Source organism: Octodon degus, unplaced genomic scaffold, assembly GCF_000260255.1.
Source record: "Octodon degus isolate 3935 unplaced genomic scaffold, OctDeg1.0 scaffold00169, whole genome shotgun sequence".
Taxonomy (NCBI): Eukaryota; Metazoa; Chordata; class Mammalia; order Rodentia; family Octodontidae; genus Octodon; species Octodon degus.
Genome location: NW_004524745.1, coordinates 4688926 through 4713818, shown reverse-complemented (window position 1 = coordinate 4713818; position 24893 = coordinate 4688926). Strand labels below are relative to the sequence as shown.

General features: G+C 37.4%; 1 protein-coding gene across 1 annotated transcript in view; it reads left to right on the top strand.

Annotated features, from left to right (window-relative positions):
- The window catches only part of Camk4 (calcium/calmodulin dependent protein kinase IV), a 260080-nt gene that overhangs the window by 109758 nt on the left and 125429 nt on the right, over positions 1-24893 (top strand). The window contains exon 2 of the mRNA XM_004643276.2: positions 13895-13973. Coding sequence (XP_004643333.1) covers positions 13895-13973 — 79 coding nt within the window. The remainder of the gene's footprint in view (positions 1-13894; positions 13974-24893) is intronic.

Here is a 24893-nt window from a genome sequence, read left to right as displayed (position 1 = left end):
CCTGTGGAGGGACTCAATACACAAACAAATGAAGTCAGTTTGCAGAGTTGTAGTAAATACATTTAAGGCATTGATCTTGTGCCTAAGTAGTTCTATTTAGTAGATTCTTATTTCAAGTAGTATATCATTGTCAAGTTCTCTAAGCACACTAATGGTACAAAGTCATGGTAAAGCCTGTTGTTGTAAGAAAGATTTTAGGTTCTCTTAGGGGAATAACCAATACTCATTCACTTTAATCTTTTCCAGGAAGTGTTTCATAATGTCTGTTAAGTAAATGAAGGTCATGTGCATCAGCTATTAACTGTAATGTAAGTTTATATTTATGAAGTGTTTTAGAGCCTACATAGTTTGAATGTATTGTATGTGATTCTTAAAATGACCACACAGAGAGGATGAGGACTGAATCACTTTTGCAGGTGAGCAGTCTTACAGTCAAGGAGACTGAGGGATTTGCCCCAGTCAGGCTCCAAGAATGTGAGCCTGGGCTCGCCTGCAGGTTCCTGTGCGCAGAGGGCTCTGCACCTGGGTCAGCACTCTGCTATAGCCCTGTCAAAATTCTCAATAAATTTTGAATAAGGAGCCCGGTATTCTTTGAATGCAAATTTTGTATTTCTTCCAAAATAAATTTAGAGTCCTAAAACCAATAAAAGTAATGTATTTTTGAAAGTATAATATAGACGAAGAGTGTATCTTTTAGTTGAGCATACACAGACAAGTTGCTAAGAAGGAAGAACAGATTTGTTCCATGTACAGGAGCAACTGAAACACTTGATTTAGCTTACACAAGTTGCTTAACTGCTTTGTACCTTGCCTTCTTGTTTATAGCCAGAAGGTAACTAGAAAACATAATGGTTGGATCATGTAAGTATATTGCCTAATTTGTAAATACACCAGGAAGAAGCATGCTATTCCTTTATGACGCAAAATGGCTAAGTAATAGCCCGAAAAAGCAATCCAACTTGCCATATTCAGATTTCAAGTTGGCAGCGTTGTATGGCTGGCTGAATCATAATTCTTTCTGATCCACATGGCAGTGCGGTATCTCTCTGCCATCCCAGAAATCGTCTGACAATTAAATCTCAAATATGATTCCTATTTTCTGGAATGAGTAACGTGAGGTTCTCAGAATACTCTTGATATACTGCTTTCACATAACTATGCAGAACAATTCCTACATTCTCAGAAAAACTTGGCTACCTAGGGGAAGAGGGAAAGGAGACATCATGGTTGCTTAGAGAAGAGGAAGGAGGGGTGCAGTGAACCAGAAATACCAAGCTCTCCTACCAGTCCATGGCAGCTCCTCTCAATCAACATTGTCCTGAAAAACAGTGCAATTTCTAATTGCAAATATCGTTCTTTTCTTTTTTTTTTCTTTTTCTTTTGACAGAACTGGGGATTGAACTCAGGCCCTTGTGCTTGCCAGGGGAGCCACTTATTCTACTGAGCCATCTCAACACACACCCCCCGCCCGGTTCTTAAATTGTGATAAAATGTCATTAATAAAGAGAACTGTTCCATCCTTTAGGAAAGAATAGCCGACTGTATTAACAAAGGGGGATTTAGCCATGACTTCACAGAAACAAATAGAATTGCAGAAGTACCTATGATGATGAAGCAGTTAACATCCTAAATCTGAAAGAGATTTGAAACATAATTTTGGCACCTTGGTCATATACATTCCATTGATGAAGATGGAAAACAGCATAGATTGAGTGGAATTTTTGTTGTACTTTTCCGGCTTTTATAATGATAGTTTCCTTCCATTCTTTTCTTCCTCTATTTTATTTCTTTCTTCTTTCAAATAGGGTTGAGGACATTGTTTTAATAAAGTAAGTAAAGCTTAGCTATTAGTTCAGTTCTTTTTAGCTCTCCAGCAACACAGCTCTGCTATATGGACGACTCTAGTTGCTCACAGGTGCCCATCTTCAAGCTGTGCTGGGGATACATATGAACGCGATTAACTACAACGCAAAGCAATAGGCAACAAACCTTAACAATGTGGGTGCAGACGATTTTGTTTTCAAGGTACTGACTGAAAAGTGTTGAGGCCTCGTGACCTGTGTGGATAGAGAGCCATAGGCAACTGAGGCACTCACTGAGAAATCCTGAGACACAGAGTGGAGATCTGGTCTCAATGCCATTTACCAATTATGTCTTTTTGAGCAACATATAACTTCGCAAACTGTAATTTACAGTTGAACTCTTTAATACTTACCTTTCCTCTTTGCAGGTCAATTTTGATTATCATAGCACATTATTCAGTTTAATTTTTAAAATATTCCTTGAACTCCAGCTATATATAAATACAACTGAAAGAGGTCAGTCAGATTGCTCCCTGAATTCCAGGAGTTCCTAATCTATAATACAGATTATAATTTTGATGCCTAGAGGCCAGGCATGTATTAGAAAGGAGTTAAAAGATACTGATTCTGTGAAGAGTGGTGAATTCTCTGACACAGGTAAAAAGCATGTCCAGTCTTCATAGAGTGGCATCAATAGCTTCTGCTGATTGACAGTTATCCAACAACGTCTTTCTTGCATTTCTAGGCATAATTTTTAAATAGCCCTACTTTTAATGCTAACATGAAATTTTCTAAGCATTTTTTAGATGAAACTTACTATGAAGAGTGAAGTCCAATTATGAGATGGCTCTTTGTAAGCTCTGGTCCGGAAAGTCCTAGAGGGTGGCATATTAATGAGAGGTATGGATTGAGCTAGTTTCTAGTAGGTCTGATACAGAATAGAAAAACTGTAGAGAGAATATTTCTTAGGAGGTTGTAATGGTGCAGAATTAAAGAATAATGAAAAATTTGCTCATCAGAAAATTGGAGGAAAAAAAAAAAAGAAAAGAAAATTGGAGGAGGTCACTCAGAAGACAAGAGGAGGCAATAGCAGAGAAGAAAGGAAGTTGGTGAAGGGTCTCCAGTGATGTGTTCTGGAAATGACCATTTTCATTGTCATAGGGTTAGGGATAGTGAACATGGGGGACAGTCATGGTCATATTTTCTTTCTAGAAAGATCTTCCCAAAACTAGAATGGAGGAGCACTGAAGTAAAGTAAGATTAGAATCCTGAAGCTATTGAGATTACCAAGGAATAGATGTGATAGCACTTGATATTGATGTATAACCTAAAACAATTACTGTGTGCTACTTCCATATGCAACATATTAAATGTGTCATTAGTCTTGACACATTTTAATGTCCCTTTCAATAGTAATACATCCATTAGCCCATGAACTATCCATATTACATTGGTTACAGTTTTTCTTATTTTAGTGGTCTCGGAATAATGGTATTTCTTAGCATCAAGTGTCTGACTTGGTGAAATGGAATAATGGTCATGGAATTCCCAATCACTGAACTGAATTAATTGTATTATAATGCAGAGATGTAGAAAGAGTTCTGGAAATTGACAGTCCCACCTGTACCTCTGAGGTAAACCCCTTGCTTTTTTTACTGGCCACTCGCACTTACTGGGGAAAGCCAGTGCTTATGGCAGCAGGAGCTGAGAGGTGGTCACTGTATGAAGATGGCGGAGGGCTCACAGGGCCTCCTCAGAGAGGAAGGCGCCCCTGCTGCTGAACAGGAAGGGCTATTGTTTCTAGACTCAAGAGAGGCTGGAATTGTGGATTTTGATGACATACCCCAGTTTTTAGGTTTATCAAGATACTCAACAGCTTTTAAGAACTATGCTTTTGAGCAGTTTATTTCCATTTCACAGTATCTCTTGTACATTTTGGATCTTGTCCACCCTTTCAGTTTCTTACACTAGGGAGACAATATGATGTTTACATGTGCATGTGTCTGATTTACTTCACTTGTAAGTGAAAGGAAAAGAAATTGCTGAAAGGAAAGAACAGCTGGGATGGGGGAAAGGAGAAAAGAAGGAAGGGAAAAGAAAACAAAAATTATATACATATATATACACACACACATATGTGTATGTATGTATATATGTGTGTATATATGTATATGTACACACACAAGATAGCTATGATGATTATACTTCTAATTTCTATTAGTTAACTGAAAAGAACAGTTTGTTCCTATATTGTTAGATAAATTTTACCTGCCTGTTCTTATAATCTAAGCAAGAATTTTGAAGATAACAATATGCCACATATTAACCATTGTTAATTTCCCACTATCTTGTTTTGAAATTCTGTATCATTACTTTTATTGTTTTTCTCTCTTTAAGGTAAATAAATACTGAAGAAAGACCTTATGGCTAAACAAAACACATCTGCTGAATAAGCCACCAGTCTTGTCTCTGCTGGGTCTCTTGTAGAGAGAGAGCTCTCACTGCCTTCTTGCTCCCAGAGCTCCTTATTAAAAACTAGATGTTGCTGAATGTCAGTGACAAGCCCAAGTCACAGCTGAGAGAGATGAAATCTTTTCCTTGTTTAGATCAGCCATCTGGTAGAGCTCTCAGCCAGGTGAAGCTTTTAGAAGCAAGAGTGGGGGTATCTCGAGGCCTGCGATCTAAAATGGGTTATTTGTACTAAAATATGTCCTCTTAATCATCTATTCCCAAGAAGCTTTGAGGGTACAATGTTTTGACATCATATAATTATATGTCATGCCTCAAAATTCTTTTCTCCTCCAGAAACAATAACAGATGCTGTTGATGTTTAAAATGCTTCCTTGAACGCCACAGGGAATTGGCTAAATTATTCCGTATGAATCCATCATTTGTTAATCTCTTTCAATCACAAGTTTTATGAGCATTTCTGATTTGCTCTTAATAAATGCAAGCCTTTTCTCTTTTGCAAGAATGGTATCTGATTCAAACTCAGTAAGATGATGGAAATTAAGAGCGGGAGGAAGTTGTGCTTCTAGTAGTGATTCAGTACCAGGTATTGCACTTGTCCTTTTTGTATAAATAGCTTTACAGCACAAAGAGTAATTCAAGATGTGTCACATACAAGATTGTAAAAGTTAAAAGTAAAGTGGATAGAAATAAACTGTATTGGATGATGAGCAATGATTCATTAGAGTATGTAAAGCATTCATTATAAGAGAAAAATTTATCAACTGACCTTCAAAACTAAAAGCTGATTATCAAAGGAAAATCAGTAAACCCAATGACAGAATATTCTGGTCTGGGAATAATTTTATAATACATGTATCTATTAATCATATGTATGAAATATTATAGAAAAAATTAAAATTTCTATAGAAATGTGCTCAACATCATTTTTCAGGGAAATGTCAGTTTAAAAACAATATGACACCATTTTATGATCACTAAAATAGAAAACATTAAAATTATTATTATTATTTTTTTTTTAATTTTTTTAAATTTATTTATGTGTGTGTGTGTGTGGCCAGCTCAGCCCACCAGGGGGCGGTGCTGGCTGGCATGTGGTGCTGGGGGACTGAACCGCGGTCCCTGTGCTTTGCTGAGCTTGTTCTAAGTAGGTGCTTTAGACCACTGAGCCATCTCACCAGCCCAGAAAACATTAAAATTATTGACATCCAAGATATTGGGAGAAACCAGAACTCTTATACCTTCTGGTGAGTATAAAATAGTACAACTGTGTTGAAAAACTACTTGGCAGTGTCTCCTAAAGTTAAGCATGTGCAGCCTGTGCTACCTCACCAGTCCATTCTCAAGCAGTGAACTTAGAGAAAAATAACTGTTGTGCCCTTAAAATGCTTTTCATAAAGGTCTATAGCACTAGTGTCAGGAAATCCCCACACTGGCAACTGCCTACAGTGTCCATCAGTAGCCAGCTGGAGAAAGAAATGGGAATGTTTAATTTTATGTAATTTTCTTTCTTAAGGTATGAGAGGCTACAAATACTAGGGTAAACATTATTTCTGAGTGTCTCTATGAGGACGTTTCTGCATGACATTAACATAAATAAGTCAGAAAATTAAGATAGATCGCCCTCCCAATTGGAATGAGCTTCTTCTGGTGCACTGTAGGCCTGAATAGATTAAAAGGATGAGTAAGAAAGAATTTTTTTCTCTCCCTGTCTTTATTCTGAGGCATTGGTCTTGTCATACTTTGGACTTGAACTCGAATTAATGGATAGATTCTGACTCCACTGTTACTATATCGTCTAGAGTTCAGCATCATTGCTTGACAGAATATTCTTGAGATTTACTTTAGAACTGTATTGTTTAGCTAACATGGAAAGCTTCCAGTTCTAGTGGCAACTTTTAAATTTTAAAGGTTAGCCAGTCTTCAGATTGTAGATTGAAAATGCCAAATCAGTAAGTAAATCATTGGAGAAGTTTCTTCCTGTTTCTTGTTGATTAAGGTACAATGTTTTTATATGACCAAAGAAAACTGTGAAGAACCCTCGTTTTAAAGAGCCTTGAGGAATTGTAGACTGAAAAATATAGAGAATAAGTGAATAATGAAACTGTTGCTGGAAGTGGACCAAAATCTATGCTGACATCAGTCTTACAGTTTTGACTTTTCTTTCATCTGTTTTGTGTCATATGACTCTACCTTCACATTTAGGAAGAGTCAGGCTTAAGGTTATATTCTTTCATTATTCATCTAATTTAAAAACCAATGAAAAGAATAGGCTTGTTAATAACAGATGAATTATGTAGCAGTAATAGTTTTGTCTTGAGACCTTTCCAGAAGAACAGTAAGATGTTTCTTGCTAGTAGATGGACACGATTTAAAAATTTTTAAAAATCAGATCCCAAAGTAACTAAGACTAAATGCTTTGAAATGTTTAAAGAAATGTTAGTATTTTCAGTAGCATAGCTAGATGAGAAGTCAGCACTCAAAATCAATAGAGTTCCTGTATACAAACAACAAACTCACTGAGAGAGAAATTAGGGAAATGACACCTTTCACAGTGGTTTCCAAAAAAGTAAAATACTTAGGAATGAATCTAACAAAGGAAATAAAAGATCTGTACATTGAAAATTACATTACTCTGAAAAAGGAGGTCAAAGAGGATATCAGAAAGTAGAAGGATAACCCTTGCTTGTGGATAGGAAGAACCAACATACTGAAAATGACCGTACTCCTAAAATTGTTACACAGATTCAGTGCAATCTGAATTAAAATACCTCACAGATCTAGAGAAAACATTCCTAGAATTCCTCTGGAACCAGAGACCTAGAATAGCAAAAGCAATCCTGGGCAACAAAGGAAAGGCAGGAAATATCACAATCCCTAAGTTGAAATTATCCTACAAAGTTACTGTGATAAAATCAGCATGGTACTGTCAAAATAATAGACTAGAGGATCAATGGAGCATAGTAGATGCAGACACAACTACAAACACACCCAGACACCTTATCTTTGACAAAGGCTCCAAACATGTCCACTGAAAGAAAGATAGCCTGTTTAGTAAATGGTGCTGGAAAAACTGGTCTTCCCCATGCCAAAGACAAAAATTAGACCCAGGTCTATCACTATGCACTAAACTAAATTCAAAATGGAACAGAAAGATTCAATCTACTGGAAGAGAAAGGTGGAAAACTAATAACCTTAGCAAAGAGTTTTTAAAGCAATGAACTGTACTGTTACAGAGACACTCCTAAAGGTGAAAAAAAGAGAGGTTAGTATGTTGTAGGAATTTCTGGGTTGAAGTTCTCTTTCCTTTCCGAAGAGCAAGTTTTAAGTGGGGACAGAGCCATGCTCTTTGCTCTGACCCAGACAGTCACAGATGTTCTAATAGATCCACCCAGAGAAAAATCGGTTTCTTGTTTATAACCGCCCCTCATGGGAGAATGACCCTACTACTCTGTTGTTTTGGTATTATGCAATCTCATTTTAATTCCCTAGAGCCTTGATGTGGATTCAGACTTCTGATTTTCTGATTTCGTTTTGAGTTAGATGGGTTCTCTGCTTGGTCCTTTGAGCGGATTTGGGTGTCTGTCTCTCAACTACTGTGTGGACAGTTACATCACAATATCTGGATTTCATTAGAAGAAAAAATAAAATGAGGAGGGAGAGAGAGGAGATGAGCAAATTGGGGGGGGGTTGCTTTTTTTTTAATTTTTTAAGGCTTGCATCAAAATAGAGATAAGGATTTTTGACGTTGTTCCTTAGGTACTGGACTTGAGGAGCAGGTAAAGATAGGCTGTGGAATAAAGAGGCCCTTTCTACATTAATATGATACCAGAAGACTTCACGTTTGAAATGGCTCTAGGAAGATCAGTATTATATTTAGAGCTTGTCCCACATCCTTAAGTTTGACCCATAATGCTAGGTATGAATATCAAGTGTTTATTAATAATGTTAACAGCAATATTCTCTCTCTCTCTCTCTCTCTCTCTCTCTCTCTCTCTCTCTCTCTTTCTCTCTCCCCCTCCCTCCCTCCCTCCCTCCCTCCCTTTCTTTTTATGGTACCAAGGATTGAACTAAGGACTTTTATTCTACTGAGCTATCTCTTGGCCCCCAGAGCAGTATTTTCTACTTGTGTATATCTATGTATATAGTTATAAATAGTATTTTAGTTGTCATACTGTTCATAACTTTAGAAACACAGTAGAGATTAGACTACTTGCTTTGCTTTTTGTTTAATGACAATTATAGTGACCTATGACATTAACTTTTTGGCTTTCATGTGTATTTTTAATAACCAGTTTCTTAGAGAAAACTAGAGCTCCAAAATAATTTTTCCAAGATTTCTATTTAAAAAAACCAGTGTGAAAGTAAGCCAGTCTTAGGATCATAAATTCCGATAATTTGTGCATGAATTTTCATTGAATTGTGGATATTGTTGAATTTCTTGTTTAATTTCTTCTATGACCCATTGGTTGCTGAGCATGGTGTCATTTAATTTCCATGAATTTAAGGTTTTTTTTCTGGTTTCTTTTGTGATTTATTTCCAGTTTCATTGCAGTGTGGTCAGATAATATGCATGAGATAATTTCTGTTTTCTTGCATATACTTAAGCATGATGTATGTACCAGTATGTGGTCTCATTTTTTTTTTTCTTTTTTAAGGAGAATAAAGAATAGAAACTGCAGAATTTCACTAAACAAAATAATAAGAATTCTGAAATGTTGTACTTCACAGAAGTCTATTGAGGTTAATTTTTTTTTTCCTTTGGGCCTGATTAGCACAGCTTTAAAAAAGAAAAAAAAAAAAAACTTTTTTGGGCCGACAAGATAGCTCAGCGGAGTAAGCACCTGGTCCCACATGCCAGGCTGGCCCCACTCCCAGGCATGCTGTGCCAGTGACTGAATCTGGGCATGGTGGCACATGCCTGTAATCCCAGTGCTGGGGAGCCCGAAAACAAGAGGATCACTACGAGTCCAAGCTGTATAGGAAGACCCTATACCAAATACATAAAAAGAAAAAAAAAAGTTCTTTCTAGTATGCTTGTGTTTTGAGATTTTATGAAATTAAAGGAAATCATTATTCATATATTACAATTATTGGCCAACCTGAGATGATAAAGAAATTAAGGAATAAGTGCTATTTAACACATTTTTCATAAATTATTGGGTAATATTTCAGTTGGTAACTTCAAATTTTTTATAAAAATGAAAAAAATTAAGTCAAATTATTTAAAATTAATTTTCATTTCATCACATATTTTTTTCATCTTTCTTTCTTTCTTTTCTTTTTTTTTTTTTTTTTTTTTTGCATTACCTGGGGTTGAACTCAGGACCCTGCACTTGCCAAGGAGAGCTTATTCTACCGAGCTATCTCCTGACCCCCTTTTTTATTTTTAAAAAATGTTCTCAGGTACCGTTAAAGGAAAATAGAATGGGATGAATGCCATAGGCTACAGTTGGTTGTTTACATTTTAATCTCACCTTTCAGTAATGTAATTTTCTTATGATGATTTTTTATTTTTGTTTTTATTAATGTACCTTTTATATTACAGAAAATTACCCTTTCTTGTTGCACAGTTCTGCCTATTGTGACAAATGTATGTACTTGTGCAAATACCACTGTAGTCGATATAAAGAATACTCCTATCATGCTCAAAAAATTATTTAATACTTGTAGTCAGTACTTCTACATCATGTACAGGTTTCCATCTCTATAATTTTGTCTGTGAAAGAATATTATTTAAGAGCAGTTATATAATGTACTGTGTCTGAGCCTGTCTTCTATTTGCTTGGATATAAAGTCATTCATCCAAGTTGTGTGCACTCTAGTTCATTTTCTTTTTTTTTTTTTAATTTTTAGGGAGTGTTCTGTGGTATGGGTGTATTAACAGATTGTTAATCAGTTCCTTTATTTGGGGGATGTGAAATTGTTTGTAGTTTTTTGGTGAATACTAATAAAATAGCTATGAAGATTCATGTTGATGTTTGTGAATGAACTCAGGTTGTATGTCATTTAAGTACATAAATACCCATGAGTGGGAGCTATGGGTCGTATGGTGTGGTCAGCTTTGTCGGAAGCACCCCAAATCTTTTCCCACCTAGCTATACAGCTTTGCATTCCTAGCAGCGTCTGTTGTTGCTTACTCTCCATTCTTGCCAGTCTTTTTTGTTTAGCAGCATCCGATGGCTGTGTAGTAGTTATCTCTTCGTGTAATATCCATTTCCCTAATGGCTAATGGTGTTAAAAATCTGTCTGCATTCTTATTTCCATCTACCTTTCTTATCTAACCTTTAATTTATAATTGAAAACAAAATTATAAATTCTTATGTGAGTAACATATTTTGAAATTTGTATACATTGTGGTATGATTAAATCACAAAAATTAACATATATACTAGAGCACATACTTAGTTTTTCTTTGGAGGGAACACTTCAAATCTACTCTATTAGCAATTTTCAAACCCAGGATATTTTGTCATTTTATCTTGTGGGCAACGTCTTCCCAACTATCCCCAAACTGTTGACCATCGTTCTATTCTGTTTCTATGAGTTTATCTTTTCCAGATTTCTATAGACTATATGAGTGAGATCATACGCGCTTGTGTTTTTTTGCCTACCTTATTTCCTTACATGGAATGTCTTCCAAGTTCATCCATGTGTTTAAAATGACAGGAATAAAATGCTTATTTGTAAGGGTTCAATGGTATTCCATTGTTTGTATATTTCACAGCTTCTTTATATACTCATCTGTTAATGGACTCTTCAATTTTTTTTTTTTTTTTTTTTTTTTTTTTTTTTTTTTTTTTTTTTTTTTTTTACTGTAATGGTCCTCCTGATTTGTGCCTCACTAGTGCTGGACTTATAGGCATGAGCCACCACGCCTGGACTTCATCACCAGTTCAGCATGCCTAGGGGTGGGGCTGGTGTGGCATGCAGTGCCAGGGATCAAAATCTGGCCCCTTGCACTTACCTAAGCAAGCACTTAGTCCACCGAGCTATATCATTGGCCCTGGACTCGAATTGATTCTACTGTTTCAATTATTGTGAACAGTGCTGCAATGACTAGGAGAGTACAGATATCTCTTTGCCATGCTGACTCATTCTCTTTGGATATAGGCCTAGCAAGAGGATCACAGAATCATAGATAGCTCTGCTTTTAATTCTTTGGGGAGCCTCTCTACTCTACCGTGATGAATGTACTAACTTACTTTCCTCCCACAGTGTGAAGTCTTCCTTTTTATCTATTTCCTCAGCAGCACTAGGTGTCTTTCATCTTTTTAATGATTTCCATCCTAACATTTGGAAAGGGGTATCTTAATTGTGGTTTTGATATAGCTTTTCCTGGTGGTTAGTAACATACAGCAGCATTTCCCACCTGTTAGTGTTTTTATGTCTTCTTCTGAGAAATATCTATTCCTTTGACCATGTTTTTAAGTGGGTTGTTTTGCTATTAAATCATTGGAATTCTTTATTTTTGGATATTAATTTCCATATCATATATATGTTTGACAAATATTGTCTTGTGTTTCACTTTTTTTTTCAAATGTATGGTTTTTAATTGTTTTAGCACTATTTATATTTGAAAGACTATCCTTTTTCCATTGAATGGCATTTTCACCTTTGCCAGAATGAAGTCATCATACGTATGTAGGTCTCTTACTGGATCATGCTTTCTTTCCTCTTGTCTCTATGGCTTCCTTCTCCAGTACAACTCTGGACCTTGTGCTTACCAGGCGGGCGCCATACCGTTGAGCTGTCTTGCCAGTGCAGCGCTGCTGTCTTGATTGCTGCATGTTTATCGTAAGAGTGTGTGTCAGGTACTATATGGAAGTCTACTAACTTTAAGGAGATTGTGTATTTTGATAGTGTTGTGTAGCGTTTTCTGTCCGTATTATTCAGTTTACTTGATAATGCCACTCATGCCTTCTATGCCCTCGGTGAGAGTTTTCTATTTTTGCTGTCAAATTTGAAAGAGCACCTTCAAGTACATTTATGGATTTTTTTCTATATCTTCTCTCAGTTCCATGAGCATTGCTTTATGTATTTTGAATTCCTGTTATTAGGTACATGTACTTTTATGTTCGTTATGTATTTTTAGAGATTGATCTCATCAAAATTAAGTAATGTTCCTCTATCAGTTTTCTGCAGTCTGTTTTGTATGACATTAATACAGTTGCTTCCACTTTCTTTTAATGTTTGCCAAACATTTTTATCAAGTATATCATTTTAAGACATTGGGGCCGGGGTGATGGCTCAGTGGAATAAGCGCTTCCCTGGCAAGTGCAAGGGACTGAGTTCAATCCCCTGTTCTGCCAAAAAAATCAAAAAATAAAAAAAAGACATTTATGTCATTTTATGGTACATATTATCCTTTTTGATAATTTTTATTTTTATATTTTGCAATACTCAAGATTGAACAGAAATCTAGGGCTCCGCCATTCAGTTACACCCTCAGTCCACACCCCCTTTTATTTTAGAGAAGGGTCTTGACAGCTTGCAAGGGGGAGAAAGTAAAGGCCCCACTTTCCAACACCAGGCTGGCTCTAGTGCCCCCATAATCTGAACAACTTGCGTAAGACCTGGCCTCTGAATGGCTGGGGAGGGCATTCAGACAGAAACCATCACATAATTACTTTTTAAAGCCATGAAAGTAAAAAATCTTATATTTGCCTTCATTTATTCATTTTCTAGAGCCCCTTATTTCTTCATGCTGTGTCATCTCTTAACAAAAGATTTTTTAAGTGTCTAAAATGTGTCTCTGTGGTTAGTAGTGTAAGAACCCCAGACCTTACTTCCCTTGCCCCTGTTAAAAGTTTAGTGTGCTTTGAAAACTAGTAATACGTTTGATTTTTATAATTCTTTATATTCACTTAGAATTTTAGTAGCATAGGACTGAGTATATTGTTAAGAAATCTTTTGTCTTGATGTACAAAGTCTGACAAGTTTACTTCAAACTGACCTTATTTTAAAATGCTTCCAGAAGTTCTCTTCCTCAAGTTGTATCTTAAACCAAGTTGGTCTATAGTTTTCTGTCTGTGTCTGTCTTTCTCTTTTTCTTTGCTTCATGTGTCAAATGCGAGCATTCGGGCAGGACTGTTCTACTTTTTGATGCCCCCTTTGTAGTAACCTTATGTGCCTAGATATTTAGTGCTTTTGTGCATTCTTCTTTACAAGTTAAAAAAATAAAGGGATGGGGGAAGGGGGTCCCCGCTCCGAGAAGTGCCAGCTGTCCTAACCCTATAAAAGAGCTGAACGTAAACGTTCTCTGTAATGCCACATGGCTATTTCATGCTAGATCTACACCTTGGGGTCTGCGGTTTGGGTGGGTGTGCTCCAGAAAGTGACCTTATTTGTTTGACTGCTTACGCAGTGCAGCAGCCCAAGGGGCTGCATATTACCTATCAGGGAGAGAGCTGGAGGGAAAGAGCAGGCTACGAAGCCTACAATTTTCTGAGCAAATTTATTGTGAGAAAAAAGTATATTTGACATCTGGGCTAGTAGTGAGACAGAATTTCTAAACACTTGGCAGTTTGGAGAATAGCTGCAGCGGACACTTAGTGTCAAGCATTCCCCATTGACTCATGTCCAGAGCATAACATTTTCTTTTTGTCTTTTTCCCCCTCAAGGGGTGCTACATCCATTGTGTACAGATGCAAACAGAAGGGGACCCAGAAGCCTTATGCTCTCAAAGTGTTAAAGAAAACAGTAAGTTTGTTTCATTATATAATAGCATCTCTGAGGACCGGGCTTAAAGGACAAAGGGGACAGAGAGCTGCTGTGTGCAGCTGGCCTGTTGGAATCCCGACTGTGAGAGTACAGCCCAAGTAGGTCGTTGGCTGTGGAACCCTTGTGGCTTTGAAAGCCACAGGATCTTAAATTGGATGTGTTTTGTAGAGAGAAGTGTGGAAAGGAAAACGATTAGAGCTGGCAGATTAACCTTGCTTTGTATGTATGTATGACAGCCGTGTTATCACTATATATATTATATTATATATATGTTATATATATAGTATAATATATATATAATATTTTAATATGCTGGACAGCCTTCCTATTTAAAAGAAACTGAAAACAACACAAATACCTGTATTTGTCATGGTGTCAATTTTTCAGTGTTTGGGTTGACTTCAACCAAGTGCAGTTGGACCATGCTGTTATTTCTGGGACAGAACCTCCTCATCTAGAAGTTTGTATGTGGACAGGAAGCATTTTGTCTTGGAATTGCTTCTTTTGTCCTAAACTTATAGGTGAGCTGGAAGAGACGAAAGTGTTAGACTCATCGCCAGTGAATAAGGGACATAGCAAATGTGAATTCAAGATATACATGCCAGTGCCTGGGCACTATTGTCTGTTCCCAGAGAGTGTTTTGTCATTTTAATGGCTTCCTGGCATGTTATGTCTTATGTAGTTTTTGCTTATAAAGCCACAAAAAAGACAAGGTGCTTTTTCATACCACATTCATCCTTTTTCAACCTATTTGTAAAGTACATTGACAAGAGAAATATGATACATTAGGAAGTCAAATGATGCCTTCCTTTTTTAGTCTACGGGAATTGCCTCCTTTAATGTCACCAGCTGTTTATATATTGTCTAGCACAGAGAAATTGTAGGACGTCATATAATGCAGACCATAACGGCGTAGGATTTTCAGTCAAGTAGAAATAGAACGACATTTTGAAACAAGCTGTTGGAATTTACCGCCATGGCAAAATAGCAAAGAATATAATTGAAAGAAGTAATTACTTAAATGGCATGTGCTAGTAATAAGCTCTATATTCTGAATTTTCTGGTTGCTGTAAGCAGTTGTTTACTTTATGCCAAAATGTAGATGAGTACAATATTTTCATTGACAAAAATTAGTGTTTTCCCTTAAGTCAATTTCTCTTTTTTCCTAAATCCTTCAAGTTTATTTTTACACGTTAAATATGAAACAGACTATATAAGTGGTTTCTATAAATTAAAGTTTATTACAAATTTGTTAAGTATAGTTTCCTGTAAATATTTACTTTTCATGAAAATAGATCTGCATGCTTAATCAATCTCAAGTTGTTTTTGGAATTGGTGGGATCTTTGGTTGTTGGATAAAACCGTTGTCAAGCCGAGCATGTTGGTACACACATGCAATACTAGCACTCCAGAAGGTGAGGCAGGAGGTTTGCTTGAGTTCAAGACCAGCCTGGGCTACATAAGTAAGTCCAAGGCCAGCCTGTGCTACATAGGGAGCCCTTATCTCAAAAAAAAAATTGTTGATATAATTTGTATTCTTTTGTTTTTCATAACAAAAGCATTGAAAGGGACTAGGGGTGTAATGGTCTAGGGAACAAATATTCAGAAATTACTTACGAATGCTTAAAAATCTCTAAGGTCAAAATACTTGTTTAAAGAATATTGACTCATGTTGAAAATGTTCAGGCTAGGAGGGAGGTGAAGATATTTGGTGGACTGTGGTCTTTGGAAAAGTACAGCTGTGGTTCACCCACTCTCTTCCCTTCTCCACCTCTCCTGACAAACATGCAGAGTGTGGATGGGAACTGAGTGTCACTTAGAGCCGGAAGGCAGATGTCAAACACAGTTTCTGCAGTACCAAATGGAATGAGAGCAAATCCCCTGGAGGAACCTCAACTTGAAATGTGAATTAGATGGAATCCCCAGTGCTGTCTTCAAGTATTAAACCAGGCACAGATACGTGTGAATAAGAGAAATAGCAGGCAAAACCTCCAAGAGCATTTGCTTCAGGGTTTAATTTCATATAGGTCACGAAGACTGAAACTTCTTTATCGAAATGAAATGAGGGATGCTAAGAATCTATTTATAGAGGTAGTGGTGCGGGAGAAATATTTTCTTAGACAATTCACCAGAGGGTTTGCTCCTGAAGATAGAGGGGATTTCAGGAAGTTTGAATTATCTCTGGAACCTGTCAAGATGAACCACGTAGAATTGCCTCAATGAAACTCTTTTTGACTTTGAAATGGGAATTTTATGTGTTTCAATTAACAACTGTACTTTGGTCAGATTTTTTTTTCTTTTATGCTGTGACTAAATAATGAAAAAAATGCACAAGAGGAAAGATTTATTTTGGTTCATGGTTTCAGAGGTCTCAGGCCCGGGCAGCTGGCTCCATTGCTTTTAGGTGTATGCTGAGGCAGAAGCAGAGCACAAGAGAATCCAGAGGAAAGCTGCCTGCTTGCTAGCAGAAAGTGGGGAAGAGCCTCAGAAGAAAGGGTTGGGAAGCAGGTGTAGTCCTCAGTGCTTGCCCCACAGTGCGCTCCTTGGAGTCCTGCCCTACCTGTTTCCATCATCTCCTGCTAATGCCACCAAATTATGACTTCACTAATGAAATTAGAGCTCTCATAATCCAATCACCTTCAAAGTGCTCATCCGCTGAATATATGAGCTTTGAGGCAACCTTGTAGGTCTAAAGCATAACAAACTATGAGACCACTGTACTGCTTCTTTGGATGGCTCTTCAGGTCCCCATTTTATGACTAAACCTAACCCTGAAAGCCCTGAATATTAAACTTACCCTGCTTACCTCTATATATCTATGTATGTATGCATGCATATGAATGTGGATGTATGTACAAATGTATGTATCTGTGTTCATTTCCGCGAGTAATGTAGTCAACTATTAGAATCTGATGGCTTATACAATACCAGTGAACTCTTTCACATTTCTGGAAGCTAGAAGTCTTGACGCAAAGTGCTAGCAGGGAGAGTTCCTTCTGAGGGCCTCTAGGGAAAGTCAGCTCCATGTCCCATGCCTCTCACCTTGCTTCTTGTGAGTCAACAGTTCTTGGTGTTCCTCGACTTGTAGATCATCGCGGTGACCTCTGCTTCCATTACAACATGGCCATTTTGTCTCTGTGTGTCTTTATATCATCTTTCTTTTATGGATGTCTGTGCTCGAGTTTCACACTTTCTTACAAGAAAACCAGTACCATTGGAGTAGGGCCCCACTCTGCTCCTGCATGACTTAACTAGTGTTAACTTAGGTTAGTGTAACTTAACCAATTACATCCATAATAATGCAATTTTGAAATAAAGTCACACTCTTAGGTACTGGGAATTGGGGTGATATATCTTCTTGAGTAGGCACAATTCTCATAATCAAAGAAATTTAATAAACACAAAGAAACTCACACAATGTATAGTTGCCTATTGGTATATAAACATCTTATTCCTTTTGAAGTTACCTTTTCGATAGCATTAATTATCTTTCTCAGGATCTGTTTAAAACTTTTTTTATGGGATTTGCCCAAATTTCCATTTGTGGCAATGTTAAGTTTCTTTCTTTCAGCTTAATTTGTAGGAAGGGAGTAATTTACACTTTCAATGAGAGACTTACTTTTCTATGAAGAAAAATTTTGCTCATCATTGAGAATTCCTTAAGCAGTCAAATGTCTATGTGGTGGATATATGATCTGACTTGTCTGTAGTAATAATTTTAGGAAAGACTAAAGCACTAGTTATTATGGAGAAATCTGTGTGCCTTTCGTAGTAAGGTTCAGGATGAAGGTGCTGATAATAGACATGAAACGAACTGTTACATTTAGGCAAGTGAGTATTTTCCCTAACATAATATCACTATGGAAACTGACTAAGAAGAGAAATAATTTTATATTAACATGTTCTGTGTGTAGATATAGCATCGTGTAGTTTATATATAGGTAACTACATTTAAGAGAATTAGAATCAAAACTACATTAAAATAAATATCCACTGAAGTTGAAATGTTTGCAGCTTCCTTTCAAAGAGTTAAGTGATGAAAAATGTGTGTCAGTATGTGAGTGAACGCATGCACAGCGACAGCAAAAGAAAGCATACGTGGCAAATATCAGCACTTGCTGGATGTAGAGCGTTGTAACAGTGTCCATGATAGTGTTTTGACATTTCAGCGTATATGAACATTCTTATAATGAAAAGTTGGGAGAAAAATTTAATGCAATGCTAAGATCCTGCTCAATATCATTCAAAAATTTAGATCATTGAGAAGACAGTTTAGGATCTCACAGCCTCTTAATGTTATCCAAAGCATGAGTAACTTTATTATAAATGTATTAAAGTGCTAAAAAATAGAAAATGATAGTTGAGCCAACGTTTTACTGCATTGAAAAAAACAGAGCGTGGACATTTTCTGTGATGGTATCCGTTTCTCCACTTGTATCACTGATGTGGACAAAGCTGTGATAGTGGCGGGAGTAAACAGGAATGTGGCTTCAAGTGCTTTTTAAAAATTTGTTTGGTTGTTATTTGATTTCATTTCCCATTCAGTATTAGAGATCGTTGTAGGGAAGAAGCTGTAGAGTCAGGAAGTGTGGCCCTCATCCTTTCCTTCTGCCTGAACCTAGCCTAGATTTTTAACTTTTTATTTTGAAAGAGATAAAGATTCTCAAGAAGAGCCATCTTTTTGGCTCATAAATACCTTACTACCTTACACAACATAATTAATGGCTTGTAATCACTAGTGGAATTTTCGTGAACACCTTGTAAATCATGCAGCAAGGGTGGAGGAGACAGAGCTACATTTTTCTTCATGCATGAAATCCTCACTATCTCCATTTTATGTGATATTCAGAAGATACTGAACTATAACAAACACGTTACTATGCTGTTTCTCCAGGTTAGGCTGTGGGGCATTAAAGAGTTTGACAATCATAAAGGTTAGCACAACCAGTGATTTACAAGATAGAACCTTTTAACAACTTTTATCACACTTTTCAATATGCCAAACTTCAGAGTCCATAAAAGGAAAAAAAAAAATAGATTTAAGGAAGTGTCAGCAAGTGAGCCTGGCATGGTCGTGCGTGCTTGTACTCCCAGCTGCTCAGGAGACCTAGGCAGAGGGCGCGGAAGTTTGTGGTCAGCCTGACAACATAGCAAAAACCTGTCTCGATAAAGAAAGAATGAGGGAAGGGAAGGAAGGAAGAGAGGGAAGAGGAGAGGGAGGAAAGTGAAGGGGGGGTTGGGAGGGGAAAAAGAGAAAAATGAGAGGGAGGTAGAAAGCGAAGTAAGAGAAAGAAGAAAGAGAAGAAAAAGAAATGTCAGAATTACAAATTGAACCTTCGATTTGGACTGAATTTTCTAGATTAAATAGAATCAACACTTTCGAAGAATGATATGGCATAATGGAATCACTGTCTCAGAAACGATTCACGTGAATTGTTCTCCACCTTTCTTCGGCGTGTATACCTCAGGGTGTGCTAATATCTACACAGTCACACTTCAACTTACAAATTTGACTTGTTTTTGGAAAGAACTGATTGGGATTTAAGAAAATTATGCCATTGAAAATTGACAGTGTTTCTGACATTTTGGAGACAGACATTTGAATTCTAGAAGACTGGTGAGAATTTTAGCTGTGTGGTTCACTTTGTGTGTGTGTGTGTGTGTGTGTGTGTGTGTGTGTGTGTGTGTGTGTGTGTGGCTCACCCCCCCCCCCAGGGGTGGCGCTGGGGCAGCAGGTGGTGCTGGGGACCTAACTGGCATCCCTGTACGCTTGCCTAAGCTTGCCGAAGCAGGCACTTTAGACTGCTGAGCTGTCTCGCTGACCTTCAACTTTTAGAAAAGATTGTATCTGTAAAATCAGTACCTTTCATAAAATACCTAGTATTTGCTTTTAGAGCCAATCTTGGTCCATAAATTCAGAATTTATAAGTATTCTAATTCTTTTTAAAAAGGATTGTTCCATAACCAGATGAGATCATGACTTCAGAGCCAAATCAGATTTAGGCTTATTTCTGCCACTGGCTGCCTGTGGGAATTTACAAGTTAGAAATCCTGTTGAAATCTTTCACTTGTCAAGTGTGTTCAAGAATATCTACCCAGTATCCTAGTGAAGATTAAAATTATTTACTTGATTTTAAATATTTCCCACCACACAAGAAGCACACAGTAAATGATTAACAATAGCCTTGTGATTGGTGTAAATCCACAGGAATATTTTATAATAGCATGAGTTGTTTCTAGATTTCCAATTTCAGGCCCTCCTCCGAGACTGGCAAGCCTTGAGTATTTGTGATTTCTTTTCTTTCTCCCCATGGCTACTTTCTGGCTCTTGCCATAGGAGCAGAATGCCTGGCTCCACAGTACAGAAGCAGCTATCAAATTTTTGTTATACTATATTTTAGTGAGTATAATACCAAAGTACCCATCAATTTCTGGAAAGATTTTTCTTGAGTAATTAGGTGAACATTCACCTGGTAAGTACCTTCACCATTTTATACAATTTCCGTGTTTTATCCTCTCTTTAGTGGGTTGCTAGTCATTGTCTGAGATAGTTGACATCCATTCTCTTGCTTACATCCTAACTCATTAGAATATAGGTATATCACTGGGATGTTGCAGGACAGTTTGGAAGATTGTTCTTCCAGTACACAGGCTTCCCTTGTAGTTTGTACTTGACAGGTGAAAGTTCAGGACACCTGCAGTAGAGATGCCCAGGGTCCTCAGTTCTAAAAGAAAGGTAATACAGTTTATATCACATGATAAGTGTAGGGTTACTTGAACTGATACTTGTATAAGTATACAGGTATGTCATTATGGGAGAGCTTGAACTGTATTTATTTATTTTTTTGTGGAACTGGGGATTGAACTCAGGCCCTTGCGCTTGCCAGGCAAGCACTTATTCTTCTGAGCTATCTCCCCAGCCTCTGAACTTTAAAATTATTTTAACTTCTTTTCCTATTTAAAATGGATGAAGGGAAAAAAATAGAGAAACAGATGAAGAGGAAGAGATTAGAAGGAAGAGTGGAAGACAAGGGGCAAACTCAGCAAACTTTTGGAAAGCAGTACAGAAACAGGAGGAAAAAAGAGAATGAAGAAAGAAAAGGAACAGAACAAAACATCAGGCACAGAGAGGCCAGAAATCACATTCACAATCACATAAAATCAAGCTCAAACAATGAAGGAGAAAACAAAATGAGAGAGAGAGAGAGGAATATAAGTCCACTTTTAGGTGTGTCTCTGCTGTCACACAGTATGTGGAGGGAGAGTTCAGGTCTCTGTTCCTCCATCCTGTAGGCAGCGGTAGCTTTACGGTGGGACGGTGACTGAGCTCAGTGAGCTGCACCTTTATTTCTCATGAAGTTCAGGCTGGATTCTGGCTGTGAAAGTGGGGCCAGACCTGTTCAGCTGCCAGCAACCTTCTGCGGCCTTGAACTCAGCTGGGGTCCACTAGGTACACCCAGCGCCCCGCAGTTATTCTGAGCTCTATGCTCAGTTGGCCCCTCTCCAGGATGGCTGCCAGCCAGAGCCCGCGTCCACAGGCTGCCAGGTCCCTCAGCACTCGCCCCCAGCTGGTGCAGCCTCCATGCCCACTGTTCACCTCTCCTCTGCCATGGAGGCCCCTGGCATTGGCAGCAGTCACTGGGTCTTTGAACTGCTCCGCCCACACTGTGAGTCCTGACCCAGGCAGCAGGCCTTGCTGGCTGCCACCTTCTTCACTGAAGTTTCTCTCTCCTCCCCATGGGCTTCCACTCTTGCTTTGGGTCCTGCGGGGTCCAGGGTCCCCACTTCCCTCCTTCCTCACGCTGCTGTGTTCTAGTGCTTAAATGGTGATTCTCCTTGAGGCTCTTTCTCTGCTGCTTACCACTCCACCATCTTCCCTGAAGTCCAAAATTATTTTAAATCAAACTCACACAGGTGATATCTCATTCTCTATGAGATAGAATTTTATTACTATTTCATAGATGAGTCCTAGAGAAATTAAATCATGTAGCTTACTTTAATATGATTACTAATACACAGCTCTCCTAGCAATAACCTACAAATAAATAATTGGAGCCATTGATTTTCATCATCTTAACATTTTATTGCTGACCAAAGAATTAGAGAACTGAACCACCACTGGAAAAATCATAATTTCTAACATTAAACCTTAAGAGAGATACATATAAAAGTATTTATTGCTATGTGTATACATATTCAGGTTGTTTTAGAAGATAGCTCCCATTCAGTACTTTTATCAGTGTGTATTTATTGTAATATTGAAGCAGCCATCCCAGTGGAAGATCTTTTAATTTTCAAAAAGCTAAGGCTGTTTCTCTTTTTCAGGTTTCAGACCTGATGGCTATTACATGTGCCATCTAATACTGAATAACTATTCATTCATAATTTAGTGAATTAAGAAAAATGTTTTCACAATCTATAAACAGTTGTTTGTTTATTTTTCTACTGGTCTCATTTTGGTAGCTGCGAATGCAGATAGCTGTGTATGGACAGCTGGGAAGGTGAAACCCCTTTCTCCATTTGGCTTTCCATTCTTTGATGTGAAAATCTGAGCATATGGTGTGATCCCAACACACATACCTCCGGGATTAGGGGATTTTTGGGTAGGGGGCAGCTCTGCTGTCTAGGAATGGCTACCTACGTAGTATCTCTGTAAATTCTTGGCTCCATTTTCCATGCTTTTGTCTCTGGTCTCAGGGTTATCCTTCATTCTCTGCAAGAAATGATTTTTTTTTTTTTCAGAACCAGGGATTGAACTCAGACCCTTGCGCTTGCCAGAGAAGTGCTTATTCTACTGAGCCATCTCCCCGGCCCCTCAAGAAATGATTCTTATTCATAGCTGAGTAGCATAGTTAGCTTCTTGCCAGCTTCTTGTCTGCAAATGACTCAGTCCTTTTTAGTTAAAGCTTTTTAAAATATAATTCTGTTTCTAAGAGTGGATGCACTACCTGCACCCAAGGTACATAATTCTTTTTTTAGAGAAATCCTGTCTTAGCCTTGGACAGGTCAGGCTGCTATGGAATACAGTAATGTCCTTAAGATTCCCACAATCCCATTTGCGTAGTTTAGATCTACTAAACACAGTATTAGTATTTCTGTCTTCAAAAAGAACTTCATAGTTGAATTTTTGAGAATCTTTCAAAAAAACCTTGACATGTAACAGCCTTATTACTGCACCCAGTAAGGCTTGACTCTGCTGTTCCTATAAATTTTGCTTTAAAATAAAATAATTCTAAGTCTTTTAAAAAGTAGAATCGTTACTTGTTACTTTCCTCTCGTTCCTTGTCTTTTCATATGTACCGGTGAAATAAAAAAAAATCTATGAAAGCAGATTGATACATTTAACATTCTCATTAAAAATCTTAACTAAGTTCATTAAATATCTGAAAATTCTGCATATTCACTAAATATCTTTTTGATAATTCAAGCTACTGTAGGTGACATTTTAACAAGTTTTTTTCACTTTTGTGGCTTATCTCTAGATAACTTTCACTGCTATTTCCTAGTTCAAAGGCTGGGCATTTTTTACTGTTGCGTTTGTATGTTGGTAACCCTCCACGTATATTCCTTAGAATTTCATGTCCAGCATTATTATCTGTTCTGTGACAGGTAATTCCCAGATAGCTCAAAGAGATGGTGATTTTCTGTATCTGAGATTCACAGACTGTGTCTCACAGGATTTGAACTAAATTTTAGTACAGATATGGTTTCCTGTGTAAATAGGGTTTGAAAGCAGTAGAAAAAAACACTAAGGATTTATTAATTTTTTGAACTATTAATATTTCATTGTGACTTTTTAAGATGAATGGCACACACACATTTCCCTGTGTCGCTCTTGATACGCATTAATGTTGCTTCCGAGGCCCCATGCTCGCCACATCCAGACTTTTCTGTCACTGCATACACCAAAGCACAATGAGAGAATCCCATTTGTACGTTCTGAAAAGCCCCTCCTACAACTATATGAGGCTTTGGGGGCCATCTTCTAATTTTTTTGGGGGGGGCGGAACCAGGGATTGAACTCAGGCCCTTCCGCTTGCCAGGGAAGCGCTTATTCCACTGAGCCATCTCCTCGGCCCCTTTAGAGGCCATCTTGAGCCAAGCCTTAACACTAAGTACAAAGCCAAGTTTTTCTGAAGGTGAATTTGTCTGTGCTCTTATCTTTCTATTTCATTAAGTGAAAACTGGTAGGTGAGTGTATGATTTCTTGAGATCCTTTGTATGTGGTTGTTACCATCTTTGAGGTCAGAGAGCTAGATGTGCCAAAGACCAAGGGAGGCAAAATAATCTCAGGGAAAAAATACCTGGAAATACTTGGACAACATTTAAGTGAGACTTTTTGTAAAGAAGTAAAATTGTCTCTATTTGTGGTATTTATAATTTTAAATATAGAAACCATGAAGACTTAATTACCCCTCACCAAAAAAGAACCATGTTAGAATCTATGTACAAATTTAGTAAGGTTGCCAGATACAATATTAAAACACATTTAGTTTTATTTCTATATACTAACAGCTAATTATCTGAAAAAGAAAATAAGGAAACAACCTACATTACAGTAACCATCAAAATACCTAGGATTAAACTTAACTAAGGAGCTGAAGACATGTTCACTGAAAACTATAGAACAAATTGAAGAAGACCTAGATATATGGAAAGATGCCCCACGTGTATGAATTAGAAAAATTATAATGCCCATACCATTCAGAGACCTACAGATTCTGAGCAACCTGTATGAAAATTCCAAGGATATTTTTTCACAGAAATAGAAAAAAATTTGATATTCCTTTGGAATCTCAAAAGACCTTCAAGATAGAAACCAATTTTGAACATAAAAAATAAATATGGATACATCAAAATACTTGATTTCTTTTCTTTTTTTTTTTTTTTTTTTTTTGT